We start from the raw sequence: 26,846 nt of genomic DNA on the forward strand, positions 1-26,846 counted from the left end.
CATTTACAGTCAAATGAGTTGCTTGGTGTCCTGGAAATCTGTAGTCAGCTATTCAATTTTTGGTTTTGCAGATCAGAGAAAATTATGCCCCTTGTGGTCTAAAAGTCAAGTACTTATTGGCAGCCATTCAGCAGGCTGCCATGTGATATGTTTTAGTGAAAAATGCATTTCAAATGAGCACTCCAAGTTCCAAATGAATGACTGTCAGTTTGCAGGTAAAAAATGTAGCTGATTTAACTTGTTTGCTGCCTCCATAATGATGTAATCAGTATGGGATAAAGGATATTTACGATATCCTATATATACTGTTTCTTTATCTTTTTTTATGCCCATTACAGTAGACTCTCAAAATGTAATTTTGAAATAAAGTGAAATAATTAAAAGCTTGGTCTGTTAAGATGAGATGTTAAAATTTTACATTTATTTGAACAATCCATCAACCTACATTGTCAATTATAAGATTCAAGTATTTCATATGGGTCTGTTTTTGGGCATGCAGTCTCTTCTGACATCTGTTGGAGCAGCAGAAACTGAACAAGGTGATAAACAAGGCAGTTTTTAGAAATGCTCTGGAGCTGGAGCAGAGTTTCATCAGTCAGATCCACAGACAAAAACAGGCAAGTAAGACTTTTGAAAGAAACTTGAATAGTTTAAGATACAAAAATAGTCCTCTGGGATTAATAAAGTTTTGAATTAAATTACTCATTTTTATTTTATATTTTTACTCTATAACCAAAATTATCTTATGTTATAAAGAGGACTTCATAATGGGAACCCAGCAAACTATTTTGGCTTAGCTTTGGTTAAAAAACTAAATAAAAATACAAAATAAATACAAAAACATTGAGTGGTTTGAATGTTATTTTCCAGACTGCAATCAGTCAATTCCCCCCTACTGGACATCAGACAAAATGCAGCATAAAGGCACTCGGATGGATTGTAATTTACAGTTGTACTGTGTATTTTTGTTATATGTTCATATTGGGCTGTGAAGCAAAGAATAAGCATCTTATTGCATTCTTTAATTTAATTTTATTCATACATCTCTTATCTCAAATACACATTTATTAAAATATGTGCCTTCCATTTGTGTCAGTTCTACTTTTCATTTACACTTGGATTAAAGTATATTATGTTATGACAACTAATGCAGTAAAACCTGCAGCTTTGTCTGCCCTAATACTGTTTCTTTGAATAAAAGTGGCTCAATTAACTTGGCCTTTCACAGATGATCTCCACAGGTCAACAAAAAGCTGAGGGGGAAGTAAGAGTGTCAGTCTGTGCTCACACAAATTCCTCTTCAGCTTTGCTGGCAGCTTCAGTTGTGTTGGGTTTGTGCCTAGGGGGAAGTACATCTTTGCTTAATGTCTTCCCTCGATGGAGCAGGAAGATAGTTTGTTTTACTCCTGTCATGGCCAGTTGGGGCTGTGCTCGATGTTGAGATGCCATAACACATAGCGATAATAATATAGTGATGGTAATAGCAATAAAACACCTTTGTCACACCACTCAGGCACATTAAAGTAGAATGGATTAGCCTGGGTATTATTTTTCCTTTTTTTGGCCATACTTCATTGCTTCTCTGAACTAAGCCAGGCTCATTGCATATTCTGCAACACGCATATGGTCTTGCATTAAAAATTTGGAGGTAAATCCAGAGTTATGAAGCAGCAAGAGCAGCACTTGGAGGCCCAGTGCAGCAAAACAACTTAATGTCAGTCACTAATCTAGTTGCAGGTGTTCATAGAAGCAGAGCTCAATTAAAGCAAATTGGCTTCCACACAGTTATTTAAATTAGTTTAGAATCAAACCCCCATAAACTAAATATGCTTACCTTGGCAAACCCCCCTTTCCCCCTCACTTACCAAGACACTGTCGAGAAGGGAGGAGCTGAAATAAAAATGAATTGACATTTAAATCAGTCTGGAATGTGAGCAAAAATGTGATCAGAGTCTGTACTCTCCCTGCTGCCTTAATCAAAGCTTGGATATGATGACACCCACTCCATACGGAGGTTCCTGGCTAGTATCTCAAGAGAACCCCAAGGTAATAAGGTATTAAATCACTACCCACACTGCAATTAGACATCAATTAAAAGCACCAGCAGTATCCTATCCAGATGGACTTTAAAACTTTTTTCAAGACTTCTAAACTTCATTTAGAAGTCTTGTCCTTAATGGATCACTGACCATTAAGGACAATCTTTTAATCTTAAGAAACTGGCAGAATCTGGGCATCGAGCATGTTACCATCAAGATCTACACTCTTAAAACTACTATGTGAAAAACAGTCCAGGTTGAGTAATTTATGGAATGTATAGAGTTCTGGAATGGTTCAACGCAACAGTCTTGGGTTATGAATTTCAAAAAGTGGGTTAATTTGTATCATGTATAACTAAATTATTATACATAAATAACTCATAAATTTGATTAAAATTATTTTATCCTCATGAGATAGCAAGGATGGGGTTAGGTTACAATGGGAAAGAGCACACCCTGGACAGAGCAATATATCCATAGACCCACACATAAAAGGTCTTTCAGAGCAGCTAATAGACTTAACATTGCATGTGAAATGCAAGAGAAAGCTTAGGGGAAGGTAATGGACCTAATTATAGCTGTTCAGATCTTTATTTTGATTGATTTTTATTTTGATTATTAAAGTGTTGCACAATTTTGTATACTTTGGGCAGACAGTTTAGCGCTTCTCATTTAGAGTATTTGTAGATCAGGCCATTAGCTAAAATGTTGCTGTTATATCAACAGACTCTTTCTCTTGTGTGCACTAAGATTATTAACACATGCCATTGTTTTATTATTTATAATTATATAAGACATTTTACTATTTTTCTGTTCTGTTTTCATCCTTTGGAAAGTTTTTACTGAAGGTATATCAAAATGTAAAAAAAAAATCTTTATTTTCCCACTGAAATACTGTAAAACAAAATTTGAAGTGCCATCCTGAGATCAAAGCCAGGTACTTGTAGTTGGAAATGGTGGTCAGTGAAAAATGAGTCTCTCCTCTACCACTACAAACTGGGTCACTATTTTTGACTAAAACTGTCTAACTTCTGTCCAGACAGAATGAACCCAGCATTCTGGGTAAAGAAATAAGCCAGAGTTTAGAACAAAAGACTACATTTTGCTGCTTTGTGATGACTAGTACATTCTTTACTTCATCCCACTGTTATTTAAAGTAAGCTTAGAGGTGAGGAAGCATGGTCTTCATTGCCAAAGTGATGAGGCGTGGTGATCTCAGGATCCAGCAGGTCTGAAAATCTTAACAGGAAAATGGCATGTTTTCCTGTCAAGCTTGAATGAATAATACAACCTGCAGTAGCAAATAATCAAATCACTTTAAAACCCATTGAATTGCACGTGCTTCTGTTGAAATATGAATTTTAATTCAGTTGTCCATGTTATGAATGTTCCCCAATGAATAATTTGTCTTTGCACAGCCAAGGCTGTAAAAGTATGAAGGAAGACTGACAATGTAGTCGAATCTGACAACTTGAAACTGAAATGTCACGCTTACTTCTTTTCTTTTCAATTCTTTTTTGTTTACTTGCTTTAACCTTCTCTTACATTTTATCTCCCATTCACTTTGTTTTTCTTTGGATATTGATTTTTCTCCTTTTGTCTGCTTGAATATCTCTCACCACATCAAATTCACTGGTCCAGTGGAGAGGAGGATCAGTCAAAGTACTCTATTCACATCATATCAAATCTGGCTTATTTTCTCTTCATATCATCTCTCTCAAACTCTGGACTTCTTCCCTATATCGCCAGAGTCTCTTGTGGCCTGAAAACAGATCAGTCAATCATACTACCACATCCCCTGCCCTCCCAATCTCTCTATTTTGCCCATGATTTTATCTCAGTCTCTGCAGACTCTGTCTTCTGAATGCCGGTGTGCCTATAGTTTCTGCTTGTTTTGTCTGTATGTCTCTTTGTGTGGCTCGCAATGTCTCTCTGTTTAAGTTGATCAGAGGATCAGTCAAATCCAGTGGGAAATGAACAGTGTGTTAACAGGCCAAAGCACCTGTGGGAACAATGACCACAGCCAACACAGGAGGCCAATTGTGTCTAAATGATGTCCACTGTTGGTTATGAAGGAAAAATAAAACAAGAGATCTGTGCAGTCAGAAACTAGCTCCTGAGGTTGCAGACAAATTTAGGAGAAAATTACAGCCGGTGGGAGTGTTGTGATATTTAATGAAGCTGTGATTGCTGTCTTTTCTTTCATCACAACTTGTGTTGAGCAAAGTTTTAGTTCCAAGAATAGTAGTGGCCCCAAACGAAGCTCCAGGTCGAATCAGAGCTTGTTGAATTATTGTGCTTACTAGAAAAAAAGAAGTGCAATGTGCTGTGCAGACTTCAAAGTACATATCTTGAAAGAGCAGTTTTTGTCTGAAATGATAAGATGAGATAAGGGAAGCTGCAATTGGTAAACTTATTTAAAGAAAACATCTAATTCCCTTCATTTGTAAAACATATCTTATAATTTTCATGCCGAGCCGAGCTGCAATTATTGCAGCGCAATAACTAAGTTAAAAGATAACTTCTCTGGAGGACAACCATGTAAACAACCTCTCATTTATAATTTAACATAGAGACATGGTTCGTAGCACATGAAGAAGCTTCAAGGTATTGCATGATACAAGAAGCTAATGTTTTTGTAACTTTGCTTCAGATCTTTTGGCAAACCAAAGGACAAAAAAGAAAAAAGAAAAAAAAAACAAAGTTGTTGTTTTATTTAGCTACAGTAAGACATATCAAATGCAGTTTCTGTTACAAAGAAAACTGGGCTGCAAACTGCTGTGCTGATAAAAATCCTCTAAGAGAAAATTAATGAGCAATTTTCTGATAGTAGAAACCTATTATCCTTAGCCAGCAAAATACCAACATTTCAGTTTATACATTGGTGATTTTTTTCCACAAAGAAAGCAGTACAGACCATTTTCACCTTTGGCTGAAACTTTCGATGAAAACAAGTGAAACTGACAAAATCTAAAATAGTTGGAAAGGAAATTATTACTTTATTTATTTATCTTTTAATAATTTAGTACCATGGCAACATGATTAAAAACATAAACACAAAATTGATAAAAGACATGAATGCACCACTAGAAGTAGGGAATCTGGTGGTTATGTAACACAGACATAACTTTTCTTGTTATTAGTCCTTGAAAATTTGACTTTTAAAAAGTTTTATAAAGAAACTTTTTTTTCTGTTTGTTCTCATGTTTACATGTAACCTTAAAGATTGTTTTCTGGCCATTGTCAATACTCTAGGTTGTCAAAAGAGACACACTTTATAACTTTTAGCCATCCATTTGAGAATACGTTTATGCATACATTAACTTGTTATTCAGACTGAGCTGAACCGTTTCACCAGCCACTGTTATTTCCCAATGTGATCAGGAGACAGAAAAAAATGCATAGTGGAAACCATATTATATTTTCACGTTACTGCATAAAGTTATATTCAACTCATTTTTGCCACAGCTTGATAATAAGTGACACTAAAAAAAAAAATCCTGTTTTAGGTCAGTTACAATTAACCCAAATTATTTACAGTATATCTCCTGTAAGCCAGAATAATGGGAGAGAATGTTTTTTGTTTTTGAAACATACGTAATAGAGTAGTAATGGTGCACAAAAATCTCTGGTTTGATATGTACTTAGATTTTAGCTTTAGGAAAGAAAACCGAATAAAAATAAGTGGGATTTGTTTTTTTTTAACTTCAATCTGAATTAAGTTTATTTTAAGTGTGATGGAAACCAGGGGTTCCATCCCTAATAAATGATGATTGGTATTATATTATGTTTAATTTATTTAGAGAACAAGTGCTTTATTTCAGTTCTTTATTTCAGTTACATTGTGACATTTAGTTAATCATTCTTTCAGGCTGAGGGACTGGCCATCCTTCCTGTACAGGGGAGAATGTGTGGGAAATGTCCATTTGTTTCTGATCATTTCTATTGGTTTAATTTGAGGCTAATTGTTTGAGTACTTACCTCTCTGGGTGTGTCTCCTCAGCAGGGTGGAGCAGCAAAGGGAGATAAATGTTCCAAGTGCTGCTAAAAAGCTCCTGGAGCATAGGGGTAATATTCTGAGGAGTTATATTAAGTTAAATTTATTATTTGACTGATCTTATTTTAGTCCTAAAGATTTGCATGCATGTAAATATTTATTGGTACCATTTATTGTTTTGTTAGGTTTGTGTAAATAATACTTTTTGTTTGTTTGTTTGTTTTTATCACCCCTTTACCTGGTATGAGTGTTGGAATTGCCCAAAGTATAAAAGCCGGCTTCTTCATCTGCGAAAATTGGTGTTGGTGTGATCTGCAGCTTCAAATAAAGCTACCGCGACTGCATTTTGTTGCCTTGCCTCCTTCCTAAACACAGAGCCTCTGCCGGTCAAAGTGACAGTAAGGTGTTTTAAGTGTAACAATAAGAACTGACTGGAAATTTGGTTGGATTGTTTTTAGTGAATAAAATTATTCCTGTGTGGGTGCCCCAAAATGGCTCTCAAGGACTCGTGTGGTTTCTGCAGCCTCAGGGCAGAACTCCAGAGTCAGTACCTGGGTACCCCTGGGTACTTGGCCTTTACTGGATTCCTGTTGCCACTTGGTCTCCCTCCAGACAAGCTCCAGTTCTGGGTGGTTGTGGCTTAGCAAGAAAGATTCTTAAAAAACATAATTATTGTGACTATATTAAAAGCAGGAACAAGCCTCCCTTGTGGCATTTTGAGTTATTTACACTTTTTTTCAATCCAAAGAAGGCCCACTACAGCCTATGCCTAGTTTGTTTAACCTGCATTTAACTGTATCTCATCAACCAACTCTACTACCTTGTCTCTGTTGTAATGGCTTTCTTCTTGCCATTTACATGAAGGCTGGATTTGTGAATACATCAGTAAAAGACGGCCAGTCAACAAATTCTCCCTTCTGAGCTGTGAGCACAACTCCTGCAGACTTACCCTGGGCCTTTCGGCTTCTTCTCAGAATAATACAATTCTGTAGGTACAGAGCAAGTTTGCAGTTCTGTCATTTCCTTTTGATTTTTACAGAATTTAAGAATGCTCGAAAGAATGATCAAAACTTAGAATTGTTTATATAAGTTATCATGAGTTTCATTTAGAAATATTGAATGCTCATCACACTTTTCAGTTTATTATTTACAAAATGGTTTTGAAAATGTATAATTTTCCTTTCAAATCTTTCTACTTAGCACATAAAATCCTGAGAAAATTAATATAACCTTTTGGTTGTGACATGAGAAAATGTAAAAAAAAAAAAAAAAGTACGGTATAACAATTTTACCAAAGGACAAACATTATGAGTGCGTTCCTAATGGTGCTTTTTCATATCTCAAAATTCTGTTATTTCACTTTTTAAAAAAAAAAGTATAATGTGAATCCTACCTATTTTGCTTTAAAATTGTAGATTTAGAGTAACTTGATAGTTATTATTGGAGAAGCACACCCATGGACACTGACAGCAGCATATTTAAGGCCACATGGCATGATAAATGAGTCAGTCCACCTTGTAGGATATTACCCTTTTCCTCCAGCGTCGCCTTTCATCCAGCTTTCCTTCAACTCTGTGCTTGAACACTATAAATACTAAAAGAGTGGCCAGCTTTTAAAGTTTATTCACTGTTAACGCTACCCTGACAGAACATTTTTGTTGTCCCCCACCTTCAGATAGCAAAGTTTGCACCAGAGCTGTGCCTGTGACAGGGACACATTCATCATATAATAAAGTGATGCAAGCTGGTACAAGACACCAAAATGAAACTCAGCGAATATGAGTCGTGCATAGTGAAGAGGAACGGTAGTTATTTCAGGGTTATTTCTTTGGCTTCATTGCCAATGATATCGAGGCAAAGACACAAATGTTTTACCCCTTGTTGGAACTAGTTCACGGAAATATTGGAAAAAGGATGAAGAAAAAATTACTCTTGTTGGGAATTGCGTTACCTACATCTCAGAAAATAATTTTTATTCAAGAACATAATACATAGAAAAGAAAACAGAAATCACATGAATCATTTTTTTTTCATATGAACAAACATGCTTAACAACTCCTCTATGTATAATTTTTTTGTTGTACAGTATTCTGCTGCCACCTATTGTTTGGGTACATGACAGATGTTACTGACATAATAAAAATCATCCTTTACACTCCGGCATTAAATGTTTCATTCATCTCTTTTTAAGCAACTTATATAGATGCATATTCTTAAAACAAAACAACTTGTGATTTTGCAGGAGCAAATGTTAAAATGCTACCCCATTTCACCTTAATGCTACCGTGGCATTTTAAACTTAATTTCTTTCGGTTAAAAAAATTAAAACCTAAAGACATATTTTTTTCAGAAATAAATTCTATGCAAGAGTAATGTTAGATTGTGAATTATTCATTGACTTTTGTGAAGACTATTTACTACCTTATCTAACATAGATCTTAATACAAGTATTAAGTTTTTCTCATTTGGGCAAATGCAATATCTGAAGTTTACGTCACTGCTTTTTAGAAGGCAAGTGGGTCAAAGTTGAGTAGATTATTAGCTTCAGACCAGGCAGTATGCTGGGAGCCATCCATTTCTGTGGCAACTGTGTTGCCACTGTCCAATGTATGGTTTTCTCCACCAATAGATGCTTTGCAGTCAGGACATTTTGCTCTCTGATTAGCTCCTCCACATTCTGTAATGACATAGACATGACCATTGGGACATTTGTTCCAGTGGCCTGGAGGCATTCGCATTGCTGAGACGATCATCTTTCGCTCTTCCTCACTGATCCCTAAGCCTGTGGCTGGAAATTTTTCATCCAGACTCTTCAGGACTTCTTTCACATTTAGCTGATCTTGATCAGTGAACTGGCCAGGCATTTCCAAAGCATGTCTGATTTCTTGAACTTCAGACTGCATTTTCCTCATCTGGTCTTTTGTGTCTGCAATGTGACAGCGGACATTGAGTTCAGCCAGTAAGTTGAGTCTCTGTAGCTCTCTCTGCAAATCAAAGACTTGTTGATCTGTGAACTTCTGGCTTGTGTTATTGAGCCATGACATGAACTGATTGACACACTGTCGAAACTTGGAACCATCTGTGAATAACATTTTTCCTTTTTCAACTTTTAGAAGTTTTGCAATTCTTATCAGAAAATCAATCTTGTTCTCCAGGATCCACAGATCACTTGCCGTGAGGTAAGTTTTTTCAAGGTTTTTTTGGATCTCCTTATCCTCCTTTGGCATATATATTTGACAAATGTTCAGATTTTCAACCCACTGATTTTTAAGAATCCTTCTTTTTTCCTCAATATCAGACTCTCTTCCATTTATTTTCTTCTTTACCATCTCTATCTCAGCCAGACTGCGGTTGACATGTGATCCATAGCGCAGATTCTTACGTATTGGAGTTTTACACCTGGGACATTCTTTTAGCTTTATTGCTACCTGCTGCTCTTCAGGTCCCTGGTTGACTTCAGACATCCACTGGTCCATAGCTGTGGATTCAAAGATGTGTCCACAGTCCTCCAGCTGAATAAACCGAGCATCGGGTTCATCTTCAGTGCCAAAGAAAATCTCTGCGACGTCATCATGGTCGCATAGGCGACATTTGGTTGGACATTTGTCTCCGCAAAGACCAATGCATGGGTGGCTACAATTTAGGGTCTTTTTACAAGGTTCAGTGCATGGTGGACGATCGCATGGCTCGTGGCAAAGCTTACTGCACCTTTGGTGAGGGCATTGCCAGTTACAGGGCTCAATGCAAGGAGCACATGATTGCCCACACTCCCTCATACACTTACTGTGAACACAGCAGTTCTCACAGGGTTTCTGACAGGGTGGGCAATCACGGGTACAAGGTTCTGTACACTTGTGAGAGCAGATCAGAAGACGTTCACATCGTCGAGGGCAGGGGGCGTGGAAGCGCCCCTGGTAACACTTGCTACACGTACCGCGACAGTCATGCCCACATTTTAACTGGTGCTTACATGGTACCCTGCATTCAGGCTGCTCTTTGCTTGATTTGTAAAAGCATGGCCCTGGCTGGTTGTGTCCACAACGAAGCTTTAATGGGACTGTCACTATGCACCTAGTGCTGCAAGAGCTTCCGCAGACTGAATCGCAGTGATGTCCACAGGGAAGCAGCTTCTGACAAGGCTTCTCACATATAAATGTCCCTGGATCCTGGTGGCAAGGAACCATTTGTGTGTGCTGACACTGAGGTATGATCTTCTCAACCTTCACCAGACATTTCTTTGGACATTTTTCATGACATGTGAGTGTGCACCTGTGTCCCTCATCACATAAGATCTTCTCACACTTCTTCGTACATTTAAACTCCTTGTGCTCTGGGTCATAAGGATGACAGGCTCTAGTACAAACATGGCCACAATCCAAACGAAACTCGCAAGGTTGGGTGCATCCCCCCTCAGGTGCATCATTGAAATCACCCGCGTTAGAAGCCTTGATCTGTCGATTTGGATGATTCTGGCAGCACAGCGTCAGAGCTCTCCCAATCTGCTCCTTCTCCCTCAAGGTGTGGAAGATGTTGCTCCACAGTTCAACTCTGCTAAGGATCTCACTGTTGCCAATACAGTAAAGTCCTTTCTTAGCACGTGACAAAGCTACACAGACCCGATTGGGAATGTTCAAAAAGCCAACTTTTCCTCGTGGGTTGCTACGTACAAGAGACAACAAAATAATGTCATTTTCTTCGCCCTGATACTTGTCTACCACGTGTACTTTGACCCCCGAGAAGTCACTGGCAGGCATTTGTTTCCGCAAGCAGTGAAGCTGGCCGGTATAGGTTGTAAGTATTGTGATTTGTTCTGGTTTGTACTCTTGGAGGAGGAGGTACCGACACAGAGCAACAACAAACTTTGCCTCATGAATATTCTGATGGCTTCTTCCATCTTTGATCTCTTCCTCTAGGTGGTTGTGTTCCAAAAAGAATAGATTTGTGTTCAGGCCCTGTTAAATTAAAAGCAAAGCAAATTTTATGATACAACCCAGTATACAGCACATTGCATGTCAGTTTCACTCAACTTAAAATTGTAGAAAATGCCTAAAAATTACAGATATCTTTATTCATGAGGATGAGAGATCATATGTTTATGGGTTCAACTAAGCATAAATATTAATGCAAGTGAAAAATGCTTCAGTACCTTGATGTTTTCATACTCAAATACAGAGGGATGGTTCTCCAATGCAGAGTAAATGTGTGGGGTCAGAAGACGAGCAATATCCGGCCTCATACGATGCTGAAGAATAAAATACAAACAAAAATTCAGATCACACTGCAACTGGTATTGAAAACTGTTTCAAAATCAAGTTCAGCTAGCTTTCTTCAGCTAGTTTTTTGTTTCATTTACATCAGAAATGAGATAATAAAGTGAGAAAAACAAACCTGATAGTTGAGTCTCACGTATGGCAGTCCCATGTTCACCAGTCTCTCAAACATAGACATTTCCAGGTTGAAGTTTTTAGCAAGCTCAAAAACTGTGGCACTGGGTCTCAGCTAGAAAAAGATAAAGAAAATAACTTGTAAATTTTTTCTTGAACACTTTTTAGTTCCTGATATTTCAAGGGTTTTTCTATATCTTTCCTACTTAGATTTTAGTTAAACTTGACAAGTTCTGTATTATTTCCATTCATATATCTCCTCTTGATCTGCTTATCAAATTTAAGACTTTTTTTTTTTCAGTGGGCTCTGTTCCACATTTAATTTATTTTTCATCCCATTATCACTACTTATATTTTATATTTGATATATACAGATATTCTAGAGTTTGTCTGAAGCCAAATATAATTTTATGTTTTACTTTATTGATTTGTTTTTTGTTAAAATACATTTTTAAAGTAGAATTTAAATATTTTTACCATTCTTATTTTTTCACTCCATTCCTTGTTCATAGTAATGATTGCCTTAAGATTTAGAGTTTATAAGACAATTATAAATCATTTGTCAAATCCATTTTTTTTATTTTTACGTAGTATTGTGTTTTCTCGCATGATTGTTAAATTATCTGTTTTCTTGTGCCTTTGTATTTTTGTTTTACAGATTTTTGTTGGCACCAATGGCCTTTATTTGACAATAATCTGACAGGAAAGGGGCAGAGAGAAGGGAGAAAAAACATGTAGCAAAGGAAGAAAGAACGGGAGTCGAAGTCTGGATGAACACATTGAGGTCTGTAGCCTCTGTATGGGGTGTCTGCTCTAACCACTGAGCCATGCAATGTCCCGTGCCTTTGTTTTTTCTGAGAACTATTCTTTGAATAAAATTGGATCAATTTATCTGATTGCTTAAACTGATTTTGTTTAAATCAAGTTAAGCCTCTCGTGTCAGCTGTGATAAGATCCGCATGAACAATTTTATTTACTCAGCTGGCATCTTCAGTTGAACCTTACACATAACTCCATCCATCCATAACTTTTATAATTGGTCGATCACATTACATCGTTTACGTGGTTTTTAGTGAGGACTTGTTTGAAGCTTTCTGAATACAAGTGAAAAGATCACTAATCCTAGAGTTGATATTATTAGTATTTTGTGTGTTGGATTGACAGCAAAAGCAATATAAAAAGTATTAAAGTGTATTTCAACTCTTTCTTTTCTCCGCTGTTTTGCCTGTGAGTGTTAATCTAAGTGTCTGTATAAGCAATCGCAACCTAATTTAGCTAGAGGACAGCGTGTGATTGTGCCAGTACAGTATGTGGGAGGGGTGTGGAGGAGGCAAGACAAATTCTAGTAAAAATGTGAAGCATTGTGTTCTGCTCGATTCAACACCAAACCTGTGATTAATGAATAGCACAACAATGCCAAAACTTATTTTACTGGGAAAGTGTGAGCCAGCTACTTCCATTACATGCATGGATTCAGGTTTGGTTTCTGCAAAACCAAGAGTCCAAACACAAAGTTGCAGATGATGTCAGATAGTTTAAACCCATGGACAGAGAAGATAAACTCCAATTCGGAAAAAAAATATATCCATGAATAAACTGGGTAATATATGCAAGTATTGGTTTACAGCCGACTGAAGTTACACAGCAAGATGAGATCTGGACAGAATAGTTAGACGTGATAGAACTGTGTGTAGTTGTGATCACATGCCACAGATTGCTAGACAGGCTGCCTGTCCATATGTGCTTGGCAGGCCTTGACAAGTTGTTGTATAATAGTCTACTGATGTCCAGAATATCACTCCTCACAAATCTCTTCTGTCTCCAGTAACGGTTTGCTCAATTTTCTTTTCTTTTTTTTTCCACTGGAATTTCATTTCTGACATATCCTCAAGGAACAAAGAACATAGGGAGCAGAACAAACACAGTAAGTCATTTACAGCAATGCCATGAATAAAAATTTTATCCAGACATCTAAGTGGGACAACTTCAATTATGTAACAGCACCTTGGTAGAACTGTGCATCAGCAAATACAAATCTGTGGTGGTGAGATTAATTAGAAACAAGATCACTAATTGTTTGGGAAATTGCTTGTACCTGCTGGTGGTCTCCAATGAGGATGAGGTGTTGGCAGGCTTTGCTCAGTGTAGTGATGGTGTGGGCTTCCAGAACCTCTGCAGCCTCTTCAACAATCACAAGACACGGACGTACTTCCTGCAGAGCTTTACGGAACTTGGCTGCCCCAGTTGTTGTCATGCCAATAACCTAGAATGAAAATTGTTTAAGCCTGTTAAATCACACAGCTAAACAGAATTAACTTCTGTGGTCATAAAAACATTTATTTCGATAACCTTCATATGGTGTGTCAGCATTTCTACAGAAGAAACGTGTTTCAGCTATTTCATAATCAAGTGGTTCTGTACCGTTGCTTCCCTTAGGACATGAAGGTTCTCCTGTCGTTTAACATCAGCCATTCTGTCCACTGCATTTTGATATGCCTCCTCAGACTCCAGGGCTTTGGTACGGACCTCTATTCTGTAGCGCGAAATCCACAAGCTGCAAACACAGGTAAACACAATATAAAACATCTGAAAACATTAAACTTTCAAGTTGTACCAGTGTTTAATGTGTTAGTTAAAATAATATGGCTATTTTTTGAACTACTCCTGCAGTTTAATTTAGATTATACAAAAAGGCAACAAAGTACACTGCTTAATTTAAGAAGATAAATAATAATGATGCCATGTTTTTAGAATAGTTATGTATATTTAAAATAAAAAGATAGTTATTTTGTGCTTTTTGTATGAGATTTCGATACTGAAAGAAAAATGTTAAGAGAAACATCAGAAGCCATTTTAGTATTCATAGTTCATAGAATGATGTTTATTTTTAGCTGAATTAAAACATCAGAACTCAAAATTACAGAAATGATGCAGGAACATAATAACTGTTTTGAAGGAGTTCATGTCAAACCAAAGATGACTTGATACCACTGACAATTACTGAAGAAACTGAAAAATAGGAGATCCAGGATATTGTAATTATGGACAAAAATATTTACAATATCAACAACTTCACAAATATCAAGATTTAGGGAGATAAACTTTGGAATACAAGAAGTACTTTTTTTTCTTCTGACTGAGGGAGATTTAAAATGGTATGAGAAATGTCTAAGTTTGCTGTACAACAAGCTAAAAAAAAAAAAAAAAAACAGGTATCAAAAAGAAATCCAAATGGGAGTAAAATTATGTATTGAAGCAGGTACAAATGAATAAGCTTTTGATTTTCAAAAGACTGCCCAGAAAAGTCATTTTTGATGATTAAAGCTGTAAATTATCTTTTGTTAGGTTTTCTGTCCTCCTGGATTGTATTTGTTAGTAATGAGGAAGTAGGTTAGACACATTTAAATAAGCATCTGATCCTCCCTAAGCCTTTTCATTCATTCCATTATACATACCTAAATAATGGACACATAATGATGATACAGTAATAATATTTATTATAAGATGACTGAATTCAAATCCTGTTAATTGTTAATAATAATACATATTTTTTTCAGGCTCACTTTAGTTGCTTTTTAACTAAATACTTACCACAGAAGATCAGATCAATAGATTTTGAAAGCAAACTATAGAGGTAGCTTGTAGCCGTTTTTTGTCTACATAAAAAAGTGTTCACTGTTTGTAATTAAAAATGAAAATCAAAAAATGAAAACAGAAGATGTGATCCCTGTTCATTGTTTTTGTGAATAATTCCAAATCAATCCACTGGGAATCATATCAACTTGAACTATGAAATGTGGCCTTGATGAAAAGTTAGACTATGACTATGCAATTAAGTCGGGTTGTTTCTTTTATACTGTAAAAACTAGTTGCAATGTGGGCAAAAATCATTGTATAAGAATAAAATATTTTTTAATGGATTATGCATGGATTTTATGCACTCTCAATTACAAAAAAAATAGTAGTTAAACAATTACAAAATAATGCGGGATTTAATGAGCATTATGACCCCAAAGTCATTTTTTCTTAATAATTAAAAGCTTGCCAAGTTACAACTTGAATCTGTGGGATCATTTTTTTTACATATTATTTGACTTAATTATACACTCTGGGAACATAATTCTTCCACACGTTTGGTCAGAAAGTAATGGAAGCAAAGCTGGACATTGAACAAATTGAAAGAGAGGGCAGTTAAAATAAAAATAAATAAATAAACAATTACAGAAACAGGTGATTAAAAATAAATAAAGTTACATGGTGAACAAAAGAAATTTAATTAGAAATGCAGATTTACCGGTAAAGTCTCCATCTGTCTTTCAGATTAAGACTCCAAACGTCAAAAACATTCTCCTCCTGCTGGTCAGTCATAGCCGAGCTCTTCCCAAGCTCGTATCTGACTTTTTGCTTCATCTTTTTCCTGTGGTGCTTTTGCACCTGGACAGATAAGGAGAGGGTAAACTTTTATCATCATACTTTCAGTTCATTACAGTTAAGTTATTAACTTGATTCTGTGGCTGTTTTTATCGATTAACTGAAATAGCATTGTGATGAACCGTTTCAAAAGCTATAGTTAATAACTTTGAAGAGATAAAATTACACATAGGAATCTTCTTGACAGAGGGAAACCTATTTGGAGTACTTGGAATAATAAAGTTGCTCTAGTAAATCATGCAACAACAGTAATTTCCATTAATAACCACACTTAAGTGATGTACTCAATTAAAGCAAATAAACTTTCAAATTAAACATAATGATTAGTTTTGCAGCTTGAAGAATGATGGTTAAACTCTTAAGAAATCCTTTGAGTGGTTTGTAACTGCTGGGATTGCTAGAGAGCAGGATAGCACATACAATAATGCACACCTCTAAAGCATCCGAAAGGGTTCATACCTATGCTAATTGCTTTTATTATTGTTTTTTTTTTCCATTGGGCAATATATTTTACATATAAAGCCACAGTTGGGTATGTTTTTGTTGTTATTTTTTATTTATTTTTAATTAATTTGATTTATTATGCTGTAAAACTTAAAACAGTACAACGTTAAGAATTACCTGGTTATTTGATTGATTTTTTTTTTTTATTTTGTTAATGAATAAAGAAGTATAAGAAGACCTAGCCAATGCCTTTATAGATGATTGTAAATTGAAAAAACAAAAATAAATAAAAACAAAAATATAAAGAAAAGAGTTTACCCTTATTAACTGTAAATCTTAGTTACCAAGCAGAGATAGGCGACTTTCACTCAGACAGCACTTTGTAAAATCTTGTAAGAATGAGAACAGCTGATATATCACTACTGGGTCGCAGGTCTCCTGTATTCTAATTAAACAGTCACTACCTTCTTATACTCAGTGTTTCTCACAAAGAGTGTAGGATCAAACATTTCTGGTTTGAATCAGTGGCATTGTAACTCATAGGATGTTGACAAGACCTTGAACATAGGGGAGGGCTTCATTCTTATCTCTAAACCCGCCCTAAGTTCCAGCAGAATGAAAATACAATGAACTTCACATAAATGGAGTCACTCCTACAAGAGGCTTTTTTTCAAAGAGAAGATCCTTTCAAAATACCACTAACAAGAACGCAACCCATAGATAACCATGGGAAGAAATTGATAATGCTTAAAAAACAAGGATATATGCCCATAGCTAAAAATAAAACATGTTTAAATGACTGGAGTTGTTTTGATATTTTGACTTCCCAGTGTACCTGCTGTACCTGAATGCAGCATGAGCAGCTGTTTGGGCTGATCGGATGCTACAGGAAGCCATTTAGACATCAGCAGATTTTTGCAGTATCTGCAATGCTTACATTGAGGTTAGGTGGGAAAATCGGTAGAGCGTACAATACCGGTATAGAGTGAATGGTAGAGCGTACCCTGTAATGTACAGTACAGACCAAAAGTTTGGACACACCTTCTAATTCAATAGGTTTTCTTTATTTTCATGACTATTTATAAGGCAAGAAATCCCACTTATTAACCTGACAGCGCACACCTATGAAGTGAAAACCATTTCAGGTGACTACCTCTTGAAGCTCATCAAGAAAATGCAGAGTGTGTGCAAAGCAGTAATCACAGCAGAAGGTTGCTACTTTGAAGAAACTAGAATATAAGGGGTATTTTCAATTGTTTTACACTTTTTTGTTTAGTGCATATTTCTACATGTGTTATTCATAGTTTTGATGCCTTCAGTGTGAATCTACAATGTCAATAGTCATGAAAATAAAGGAAACTTATTGAATTAAAAGGTGTGTCCAAACTTTTGGTCTGTACTGTATATTATAATAAATGTATATATACAGTATATGTACAGTATGCATGTATGGCATTGTTACCTGCCATTCTTCTTCTTTCTGCTCAGCCCTTATGTCGACGTTGTCCAGGTTCATAGCCAGCATCAGTTCTTCCACTTCCCTGACATCCTCCTCCATGTTCCTTTTCTTCTTGTCATCTCTGCCAGCTCTGGGACCAATTGTCCAGCCATCTTCAATCATCCGCTCTGCTTGGATCAACTCAGCCTCCTCTTCAATTTCAATGAGGTCTTCTTCCTCCTCCATTGCTTCCTCTGCTATACAGGATACAATAATAACATATTGGATGAGAATCAGGAAAACAATATTCGGTTTGGGCAGCAATGTAATGCTATAAAATAATAGGTATTTATTAATGACTTATATTGCTGAACAAAGCAATATAATGCAAATGACAAGGCTCCACCACAAAAGTACTTAAAGAGCAAGAGAAAACTGTTATAAATTAAAAATATTATAAACATATATTTTCATATTTATGTGTTGTATATTTTATTATGCAGACATTGTCAGATTTCCCAGCTTACTTATTTTGTTTTGCTGCCAAACGGAATTCTTCTGATGCCTTTATGATCATTTTAATATTATGGAACTCATATAGATTTAATTTAGCAGGTTGTAATGCCAGTTACCAAAAACCTATGTGCTATTTTCACAGTTTAAAAGATCTACCTTCATTTCCATTTGCAGTCTCTGGCTCCCTCTGCTGGAAGTGAGTCGATCCCAAACCCAACCACTCTATCATCAGATTGGGGGTCTTTTTACTCCACATCTCAAAGCCGTCCTCCATCTGCAAATCATTACAAGAAAGACATTTGTAACTCATTCTCATATGGGTTTCCAGTTTGTTTCAGTTTTCACACGAGTAAAAGAAAAACAACAACAACAACAAAAGTTTTCACTTTCTATTGACTCACAGGCGGGGAGTTGAGATTGATCCAATGTCTTTCTAACATAAATCTCTGGAGGAAGGTTTCACGCATCACACCTTTGAGAGAACACTCTAACTTCAAGCTTTGGCTTTTGATTACTATTTCCTCTTCACACAGTTGCCTGTAGATCTTTAAAAATAAATAAGAAGTACAAATTATTGCAAAAAATAACAAAAATCAACAACAACTAAAATATGTTATTTCTTTAGCTCAATCGCCATACCTCCTCACACAACAGTTCAGAGGATATTTGAAAACTCACCTGATTGTATGCAGTACGAAGGTGTGTCGGTAGCGTGCGTTTGAAATGTTGTGAGTGGCTCAGCTCACGCAGATTAAACTTTTTCAGAATCTCACTGTTGCTGCGACCTCCTACTCGCACAATGCCATCCTTCAGAAATTTGTGAATTCCTAAGGTGCAAAGGCAAACCAGATGAATTATTCTTAAACATTGTTTGACCTAAGGTGTGATTCAAATGTCAATTTCTCATTGATTATTATTATTTTTTTTTTTTTGAAATAAATGTCAAGTATATTTGCATTATTTTATTTGTTATATTGACATTAGTCTTTACAGGTAGATTTAAGCAGTCTGGAAAAATATATCTGAATCCATTATGACTGCTTACCTTCTAGGAATTGATCCAGAGCATGGTTAGTATAGCATACAACCAGCATTGGAGCTGAATGGAGGTTGTTCCACAGATCCTTATTGGTCAACAGAGCCTGAGCAATCTTTAGGCCAACATAAGTTTTTCCTGAAAGGAAGAAAAGACACAAAATGCACCAATTTAGATACACGATTGTGTTTCAGTATTAATTAGCACAGCAAAGCAGCATCCTGAGAACTTCTGTAACAAGAATGTAGCATTTTTCCAGTAAGATAAAACCAGAGCCTTTAATGGATTTTTTTTTGTTTTTTTTTTTTGGTTTATACAAAACCAGCAAATTAAGTCCTAGAATTAAAAAAATGGCTGTATAGATTATGACTCAAGCAAAATGTTTTAGGTTTCTCACCAGTGCCAGGTGGTCCTTGTATGATTGCCAACTCCTTGGTGAGGGCAAGCTGAAAGGCTTTCATCTGAGATTCATCCAAGCCCAATTCTTCCATGTCAGGCCAGGCATCTACATTCAGGCTGTTGAAGGGCCTTATGCTGTTCTTGTGTTCAGGTTTGGCAACATGTGAGAGGTCATAAACACCCTGTCTTCGTAGGTATGCTGGTGGTTGCACATCAGTTGAACACTCCACAATGTATCTGAAAGCAAGCACATCCATATTAACTGGATAATGCTAAGAGACTGGCTCATTTGAAATATTAGGCCTTTTGGTAAGTGTAGCAAGATGTTGTAAATTTTCTATAAATCTGTTGTTAAGAGAAGAGTCTCCTTTGCAGCTATCAGTTTGGGTAGCAGCTTAAGAACAATGATTTTAAAAGTTAAACAAGGGACTATTCAGGAGATTATTGTGCTAAGAAGGATTCTTCATAAAATGAAAAGCAACACCGATAAGCCTAAGCATTCCTCTTAGTCTCCTTTAAATCTGCTAGAGCATAGACCTCAAAAGGAGATCCATCTTGACCACAACTATAACCCTTCTATGAAAGCAATAGCTACTAAAACACTTTAGCACTCATTTAGAAATATGCTCTTATTGTTAGTTCTCTCACTTTGTTTATCTGCAGGTGCAGTATTGGCTAATTTTAAGTAATATTATTCATCTATCTTAGGTTTTAGAGCTCTTTCCCAGGAGAAAGTTGTAATTACTAAACATGTAATATACTGAAATGGAGGATTAAATTGGTTTGTGAGAAAAGCTATTTAGTGATATGTCCCCCAAATGGTTCAAAGATTTGTTTGCACTCAATGACCTAAACAATAAAGTCCATATACCATCCAGAGAACTAATGGATATTTATACATTTAACATGAAATAGTAGTGATGTTTGCAAAAAAAACAGATAAATAGCCTGAATTGAAAAAGCCTTTGCTCTTGTAAGCTCTTGTAATTTAAGAATTACAACGGCCAATGAATTTAATACCTGGGGGGCAAGCAACATTATATGATTTCATATGTCATAGAGGTCAACATATGTTGTAACTGATGTGGTAGTTAATACATTGAATCACAATTATCATTACACCATCAAGGTGTGCAATTTCAAATGTGCAAAAAAATGGTTGGATGCAACTCTGTTTGCAAATGGTATTTTCAACCACTTTAATGAACTTCTAGTGTTATTTATGCTCATACCTTATATAGATCCTAGAGCCCAAGATACAATGGGCTATAACACTCTCCAGTGGTATAGAGTGGTATAGTTTGTATGATGGAAAGAAAGTTATGAATGGGGAAAATTTGTGTAATCAGATGTTATAGAATAAAACTGCAATGTAAAGTTTTCTTATTACTGTACAATCCTAGCTAGTAGAGTTGTTGAATACATAGCTGAACCAAGACTATTACAGAAGCTTTTTAAATTTAAGATGGTATTAAATTCCATTTAAAAGGTTTGCAAACAACAGCTTCCACAAAGTTTCAGGTTACATTCAGGGCACTTGAGAACTAGTGTTACCAAAGAGTTAATTTGCAAAGCATGACAAATGTACTTTCTTCTTCACGTAACATTCTCAAACATATTCCACGTATCCTAGCTGCTTTAAAAGTACAATGAAATTCAAAACTCTTCCGCATACACAAACAGCATTACCTCTGAAAGGGCAAATCATCCTCAGTCTGCTCCTGTAAGCCTTCCAAAACATACCGATAAGCCTCAAAGTATGCAGTTGTCTCAACCATCAGAAACAACTGATTTGTCTGTTAACAATAACAACAAAGAAGACATGATGTAGTATATCTATATTACAGATACTAACCCTGTGTGTGTGTGTGTGTGTGTGTGTATATATATATATATATATATATATATATATATATATATATATATATATATATATATATATATATATATATATATATATATATACACAGAAGTATATATGGGAAGTTATGTTGTTCCTAGTGTCTTTCTGCCTCACCTGTATTCTGGCCAACTTCACCCTACTTTCCTCTGTAAAGGTAATCTGGACCTGCCCTTTCTCCAAGTATTTTGGATCCCGATCGGACACTGTGGCAAACAAGAAGCTCTCAAAGTTGTCATATGACAGACAGACCAGGGAACCAAAGATCAGCCTCTTAGAGTTCTGCCAGCGCACAAACTGCAAGAACAAAAATAAAAGCATTTTTAACAGCCTTGTTTATAAATGTCTTCATTTTGGTGTGAGACTGATGAAATCTATCCAGAGCCTCACCTTAAGTGGCTGAACATCAAACTGGACAATGTAGGCGAGACCAGTCTGTGTGCACTTGGGCACCACTAGGTGTGTGGCAAAATACACACGAATGTCATCAAAGTGCTTCATCTTCAATGGGTTATCGTTCCTTCCCATGGCCATCTGGTTCTGGAGCAACTGTTGAATTCCCTCACGAAGCGGTCGCACAAAGTCCTCTCTAAGCAGCCGGAAGTGTGTATCGAGGTAAAGGTGGGTGTTTGTGTATCTTTGGGAAGTAAGATTAGGTCTGAGAAATGGTTTGTGGTTCTGATGGAACTCCTCAGGAGTTGGGTAGAGTGGTATGTTTCTGAAATCTTCCTGTTCTTCACCTGTGGCAGAAATGTAAGCACTTAAACACAGAGAAATATTTTGCAGCTAATCATGTGACTAGAAATATCTTAAGGAGGCCTTACCTTCGTTATCATCAGCATTAGTCAGAAGACCATAAGTGTCTTTGTCTGTACGGAGGGTACCTTTCCTCGATCTCTCCTGGAGATGAGCTATTAGACCCCTGAGATTTTCCATTTTTTCCTCTACTTTAGGCAGAAAGTCTATACCTGATGCCCTCAGGGTGTTTATAGAGGCTTGGAGCAAAGTCACTAACATATTCACTTTATTGACAGAGCTTGCGGGGAAGATACTAAGCACCTAACAAGCATAGATGATAAACATTTTATTAGGTAACAGTATTTTATTCTGTTAAATACACTGGAGAATTTCCTATTGCTAAAAATGATTTTTCTTAAGCAAGTGGCACATTGTTTCAAGCAATAGTTACCTCTAAAAGAATGGCTGTGATGTATTCCATATGCTGTGGGAATTGTGCTCTGCGGGTCTGGTTGGAGTCAGACATCATGTCTCCCACATAGTGAAGCAGGGTGATGCTTAAGAACTTTGACTCTTTTATGATGTCAGCCAGGTGCTGCAGGGTGCCTCTGTCTGTCCTTGAAGTGAAGGCTTTGCTCACCACCAAGCAGATTAGTTGGACAAGGTCTGGTCTCATTGGTGTCTCACCAAGCAGCACTCGAAAGCCAGGATTTGAGGAGAGCGTAATGGCCACAACAGAGGGTTCCTGTTTGGAGAGGTCTTCCAGTGTTTTATAACCCAGTTTACGGGGACTTGGATCTGTCCCATCTCTGCCTTCCCTTCTCACTCCATTGTGTCCTCCTCTCCTTGCACCTGTTCCTGCTGCCTCTGCTCTCATTACTTGTCTTTCAGCACCACCTGGCTGTTCATTTCTGCCTCCTCCTAGTCTCAGCCTTTCAGCACCTCCCCCTCTCCCTCCCCCTCCCCCTCTCCCTCTCCCTCTCCCTCCTCCTCTCGTTCCTCCTCTCGCTCCTCCTCTCGCTCCTCCTCTCTGTCTGTCTACATCTCTTTGACTGGGCCCCTGACTTTGTGCTCTTCTTCTGGCCTCTTGCTCTCTCACTCTGTCTCCCTGCAGCCCTCCTCGTCCTCGTCCTCTTTGTCCATCTCCATTTTCATATTGGCCATTTTCATATTGACCTTAGAGAAGAATAATAATAACATAGTGAATGTTTTTTTGTTTTTTTACAATTAACAGGGGTCTATGCATCATGCATTGCAAACATGTTCATTCTCCCTGAATCTCTCATTAACCTACAAGCATAGAACACAATTTTGAAACAGATGGAAAATACAGTTTTCAATAATATTCTCTATAATCAGAAAATGTAGGCATGTACAGTATTTGTATTAATCCTCTTTTACTCTGATACTCATAAATCAAACTGTATGGAACAAAATCTAATTACCTGATGAAATCTACTTTTTTATCACTAAGACTAAGACTGTTCCGTATAGACCTCAAAGATTTGTTAGAGTATAAGCAATAAAGTATCATAACAATCAAAATACCCTAATGATTTGACAGATAAAGTTGTGAAGAAGTTTTAAGCCTTGTAAAACACTATCTAGAGCAGGAGTGCCCAAAGTCGGTCCTCGAGGGCCGGCATTCTGCATGTTTTAGTTCTCTCCCTGGTTTATGATGGCTCGTTAGAAGGCCTAAGAAGAACATTGACATGCTGAAAAGGTTGTTACTACCACCAGGGATGGAAATAAAATATGCAGGATGCCGGCCCTCGAGGACCGACTTTGGGCACCCCTGATCTAGAGCTTTCAACATCTCACAGAGCACTGCACAATTCATCACATCAACCTGGAAAGAATATAATACAACTGTAAACCTACTAACAAAACAACAACAACAAGGACCACCAAGGCCTATGGTGGCTTTGGAGGAGTGGCCCAAATCCACATCTCAGGTGGGAGAATTTATTGACAAGCGGACTAATATGTGCACACTCCATAAATATTGCCTTAATGACTGAAGAGCAAGAAGAAAGCTGCTGTTAAAAGAAGGCCACGCAATATCTCATTTGCAGTTTGCCATAGGGAAAACAACAAACATGTGGTAGACCAGGTGTGACTAATAATTAACTTTATGGCCTTCATGCAAAACTCAATGTGAGCAAAAAAAAACACATTGATTGTGACTCTAATCGCACCATTCTCTACTGAGAATGGTGTGATCACTACATCAGACTGTTGTGATGTTTGTTTTTTCGACAAGGAAAGGCAGATGGGTCAGAGGCGATGGACAGCTGGATGGAGGTAAACACAGGGAAATCTTGAAAATAAAAAAACTCTCAACAAGATGGCAGCACGCGTAGAGCCTGAATTGCAATGAAACAGTTAAGAGCAATCCGTGGCAATGTGTTAGAATAGTCCAGTCAAAGTCCAGGCTTAAGACCAATTGAGAATCTGTGCAAAAGCAATAAAACTGATGGTGACGGACTTTACACATTGAATATGACTAAATTTTACAACTATAAATGAGCCAACCATTTCAGAGTAAAATATTTTGGAAACCACATATTGTTTTCCAACGACTCCACACTACTTTGAGTTTGAACATTAAAATCCAAATAGATACTTTAAAGTTTGTGCTTTTAACAAGACAAAATGTGAAATTCTTGAGGGAGTGTTAATAGTGCTTCAATGCACTGCACTGTATGTGTTATTCTGACAGGTATATTGATGGAAATAACTAACCATTATGAGTCCCTCTTCTGCCTGACCTAAAAGTCAGCTTTTCCATGGTATTTCATGTGGTAGTTGTTGATTTCTATGCAGGTTGTACAGGATATTTCTGAAACAGAAAATAAAGTGGAAACAGATATGAACGCCACATCCAAGTGAATATCTAAAAACAATTAAATACCTGAGCATGCCCAAAAGTAAAATTCAAAGAAATACAGATAACATGTGTTTTTTCACTCTCAGAATCAACAGGAATTTGAAAGGTCAAAATAATGTTGCAGTCAGATAAGATAATTCAGATAACTTGCTTTAATAGGAAATTAAAGCAAACTTTCTAATAGCTTGTCCTTCTCAGTTACCTGGGAGTTGTAATCGGCAACAGGCTGGACTGGGCGTCTAACACTGACGCTGTGTGCAAGAAGGGGATAAGCAGACTCTATTTTTTAAGGAAGCTGAGATCCTTCAATGTGTGCAGTAAGATGTTGGAGACGTTTTATCACAGTGTTGTTGCCGGTGCCATCTTCTTTGCTGCTGTGTGTTGGGGAAGCAGCATCAGAGCCAGCGACTCTAATAGACTGGACAAAATCATCAGGAAAGCTGGCTCTGTACTGGGACTAAGGCTGGAGTCCCTGGAAACTGTGGTGGAGAGGAGGACGCTGAAGAAGATTCTGTCTATTATGGACAATAAACAGCACCCTCTCCACCACATAGTGGACAGACAGCAGAGCACCTTCTCACATAGGCTGCTCCAGCTCCGCTGTCGTAGGGACAGATACAGGAAATCCTTCCTGCCACATGCCATCTCACTGTACAATAAAAGCTAAATCATTGTTCTGCACTAATCAGTCCAATTTTGCACAACTGCACTGTGGCACACTTGCTGTACATATATTTACATATACAGTACATACTGTATCTGCATTTTTTTGAATCTTTGCAAGAACTGCTCTAAGTTGCTTTTTATATTAACAGCATTTTATATTTTATTTTTATTTTTTATTTTATCTACAACTACTACTCAGTGGTAGTTGTTATTGTGTCTTGTATCTATGCTGTAACTGCGAAGTAATTTCCCTACTGGGATGAATAAAGTACTTCTATTCTATTCTATTCTATTCTATTCTATTCTATTCTATTCTATTCTATTCTATTCTATTCTATTATTAGAGCAAAGTGCATGTGTATATTTCAGTCCCGCACAATACTGAAGTAATTAAAATCAATCTAAAAGGTCTTTGCAGAACATTTTCTTTGCAATAATTTCAATTTGAGTCCTTGTGTTGAATTAATATGAACTTCAGTCAGAGGAAAGTGCGCCCTCTTTAGGAGTCACTTCATTTTCGCATTGGCGTAAGTTTCCTTTCTCTCGAAACGGCGATGACTTTGACAACAACAAAGCATGTTATGTTAGCAACCCCCAGCACAAACGTCTCCCCAAATAAGTATTAACTTAACAATCTATATGTATTAATAAAGAACCAACCTCAGTTCTTGGTATACCTGTGACTGAGTTTAGGATATTACTTTATACCGAAAATGAAATGAAACATTTATTAAGTGATAATTTAGAAATATTTCCAATAGATATACAGAATAAAATTAAAATTACTCACCTTTATTCAAATGTCCTCAATAATACATTACAGTACTATAATACTGAAGTTGTCGAAATGTAAAAAGGTTCAGACAGCTCTGCCGGTCGCTAGACGTCCAATATCTGACTACGCCAGCTGTCGGAGGCTTTATAAATACGGTTTAGTTTCCGTTTTCGTTTCATCAGAACTACACCAC

The 26,846-nt window shown here is 36.8% G+C and overlaps 1 protein-coding gene across 3 annotated transcripts; it reads right to left on the bottom strand.

Annotated features, from left to right (window-relative positions):
- Positions 1 to 7,991: 7,991 nt before the first annotated feature.
- On the bottom strand, positions 7,992 to 26,810 carry znfx1 (zinc finger NFX1-type containing 1). Of its 3 annotated transcripts, none has more exons than XM_023325110.1 (19): positions 26,669 to 26,810; positions 25,068 to 25,164; positions 22,774 to 23,498; positions 22,409 to 22,643; positions 21,975 to 22,324; positions 21,702 to 21,881; positions 21,374 to 21,480; positions 19,683 to 19,921; positions 19,295 to 19,423; positions 18,928 to 19,076; positions 18,651 to 18,794; positions 18,406 to 18,523; positions 17,758 to 17,987; positions 15,715 to 15,854; positions 13,842 to 13,974; positions 13,516 to 13,683; positions 11,425 to 11,535; positions 11,183 to 11,278; positions 7,992 to 10,988 (listed from the first exon to the last, which is right to left on the bottom strand). In XM_023325110.1, the coding sequence occupies exons 2-19, from the start codon at positions 25,111 to 25,113 to the stop codon at positions 8,541 to 8,543; spliced, it is 5,748 nt and encodes a 1,915-aa protein (XP_023180878.1). In that variant the 5' UTR covers positions 25,114 to 25,164; positions 26,669 to 26,810; the 3' UTR covers positions 7,992 to 8,540. The 3 variants fall into 3 exon arrangements, with proteins under 3 accessions (XP_023180878.1, XP_005805326.2, XP_023180877.1); XM_005805269.3 differs by having other exon boundaries at positions 17,758 to 17,990; positions 26,669 to 26,809; XM_023325109.1 differs by lacking the exon at positions 26,669 to 26,810 and adding an exon at positions 25,415 to 25,433 and having other exon boundaries at positions 17,758 to 17,990.
- Between the last annotated feature and the right edge of the window lie 36 nt (positions 26,811 to 26,846).

The sequence above is a fragment of the Xiphophorus maculatus genome, chromosome 20, assembly GCF_002775205.1.
Source record: "Xiphophorus maculatus strain JP 163 A chromosome 20, X_maculatus-5.0-male, whole genome shotgun sequence".
NCBI lineage: Eukaryota > Metazoa > Chordata > Actinopteri > Cyprinodontiformes > Poeciliidae > Xiphophorus > Xiphophorus maculatus.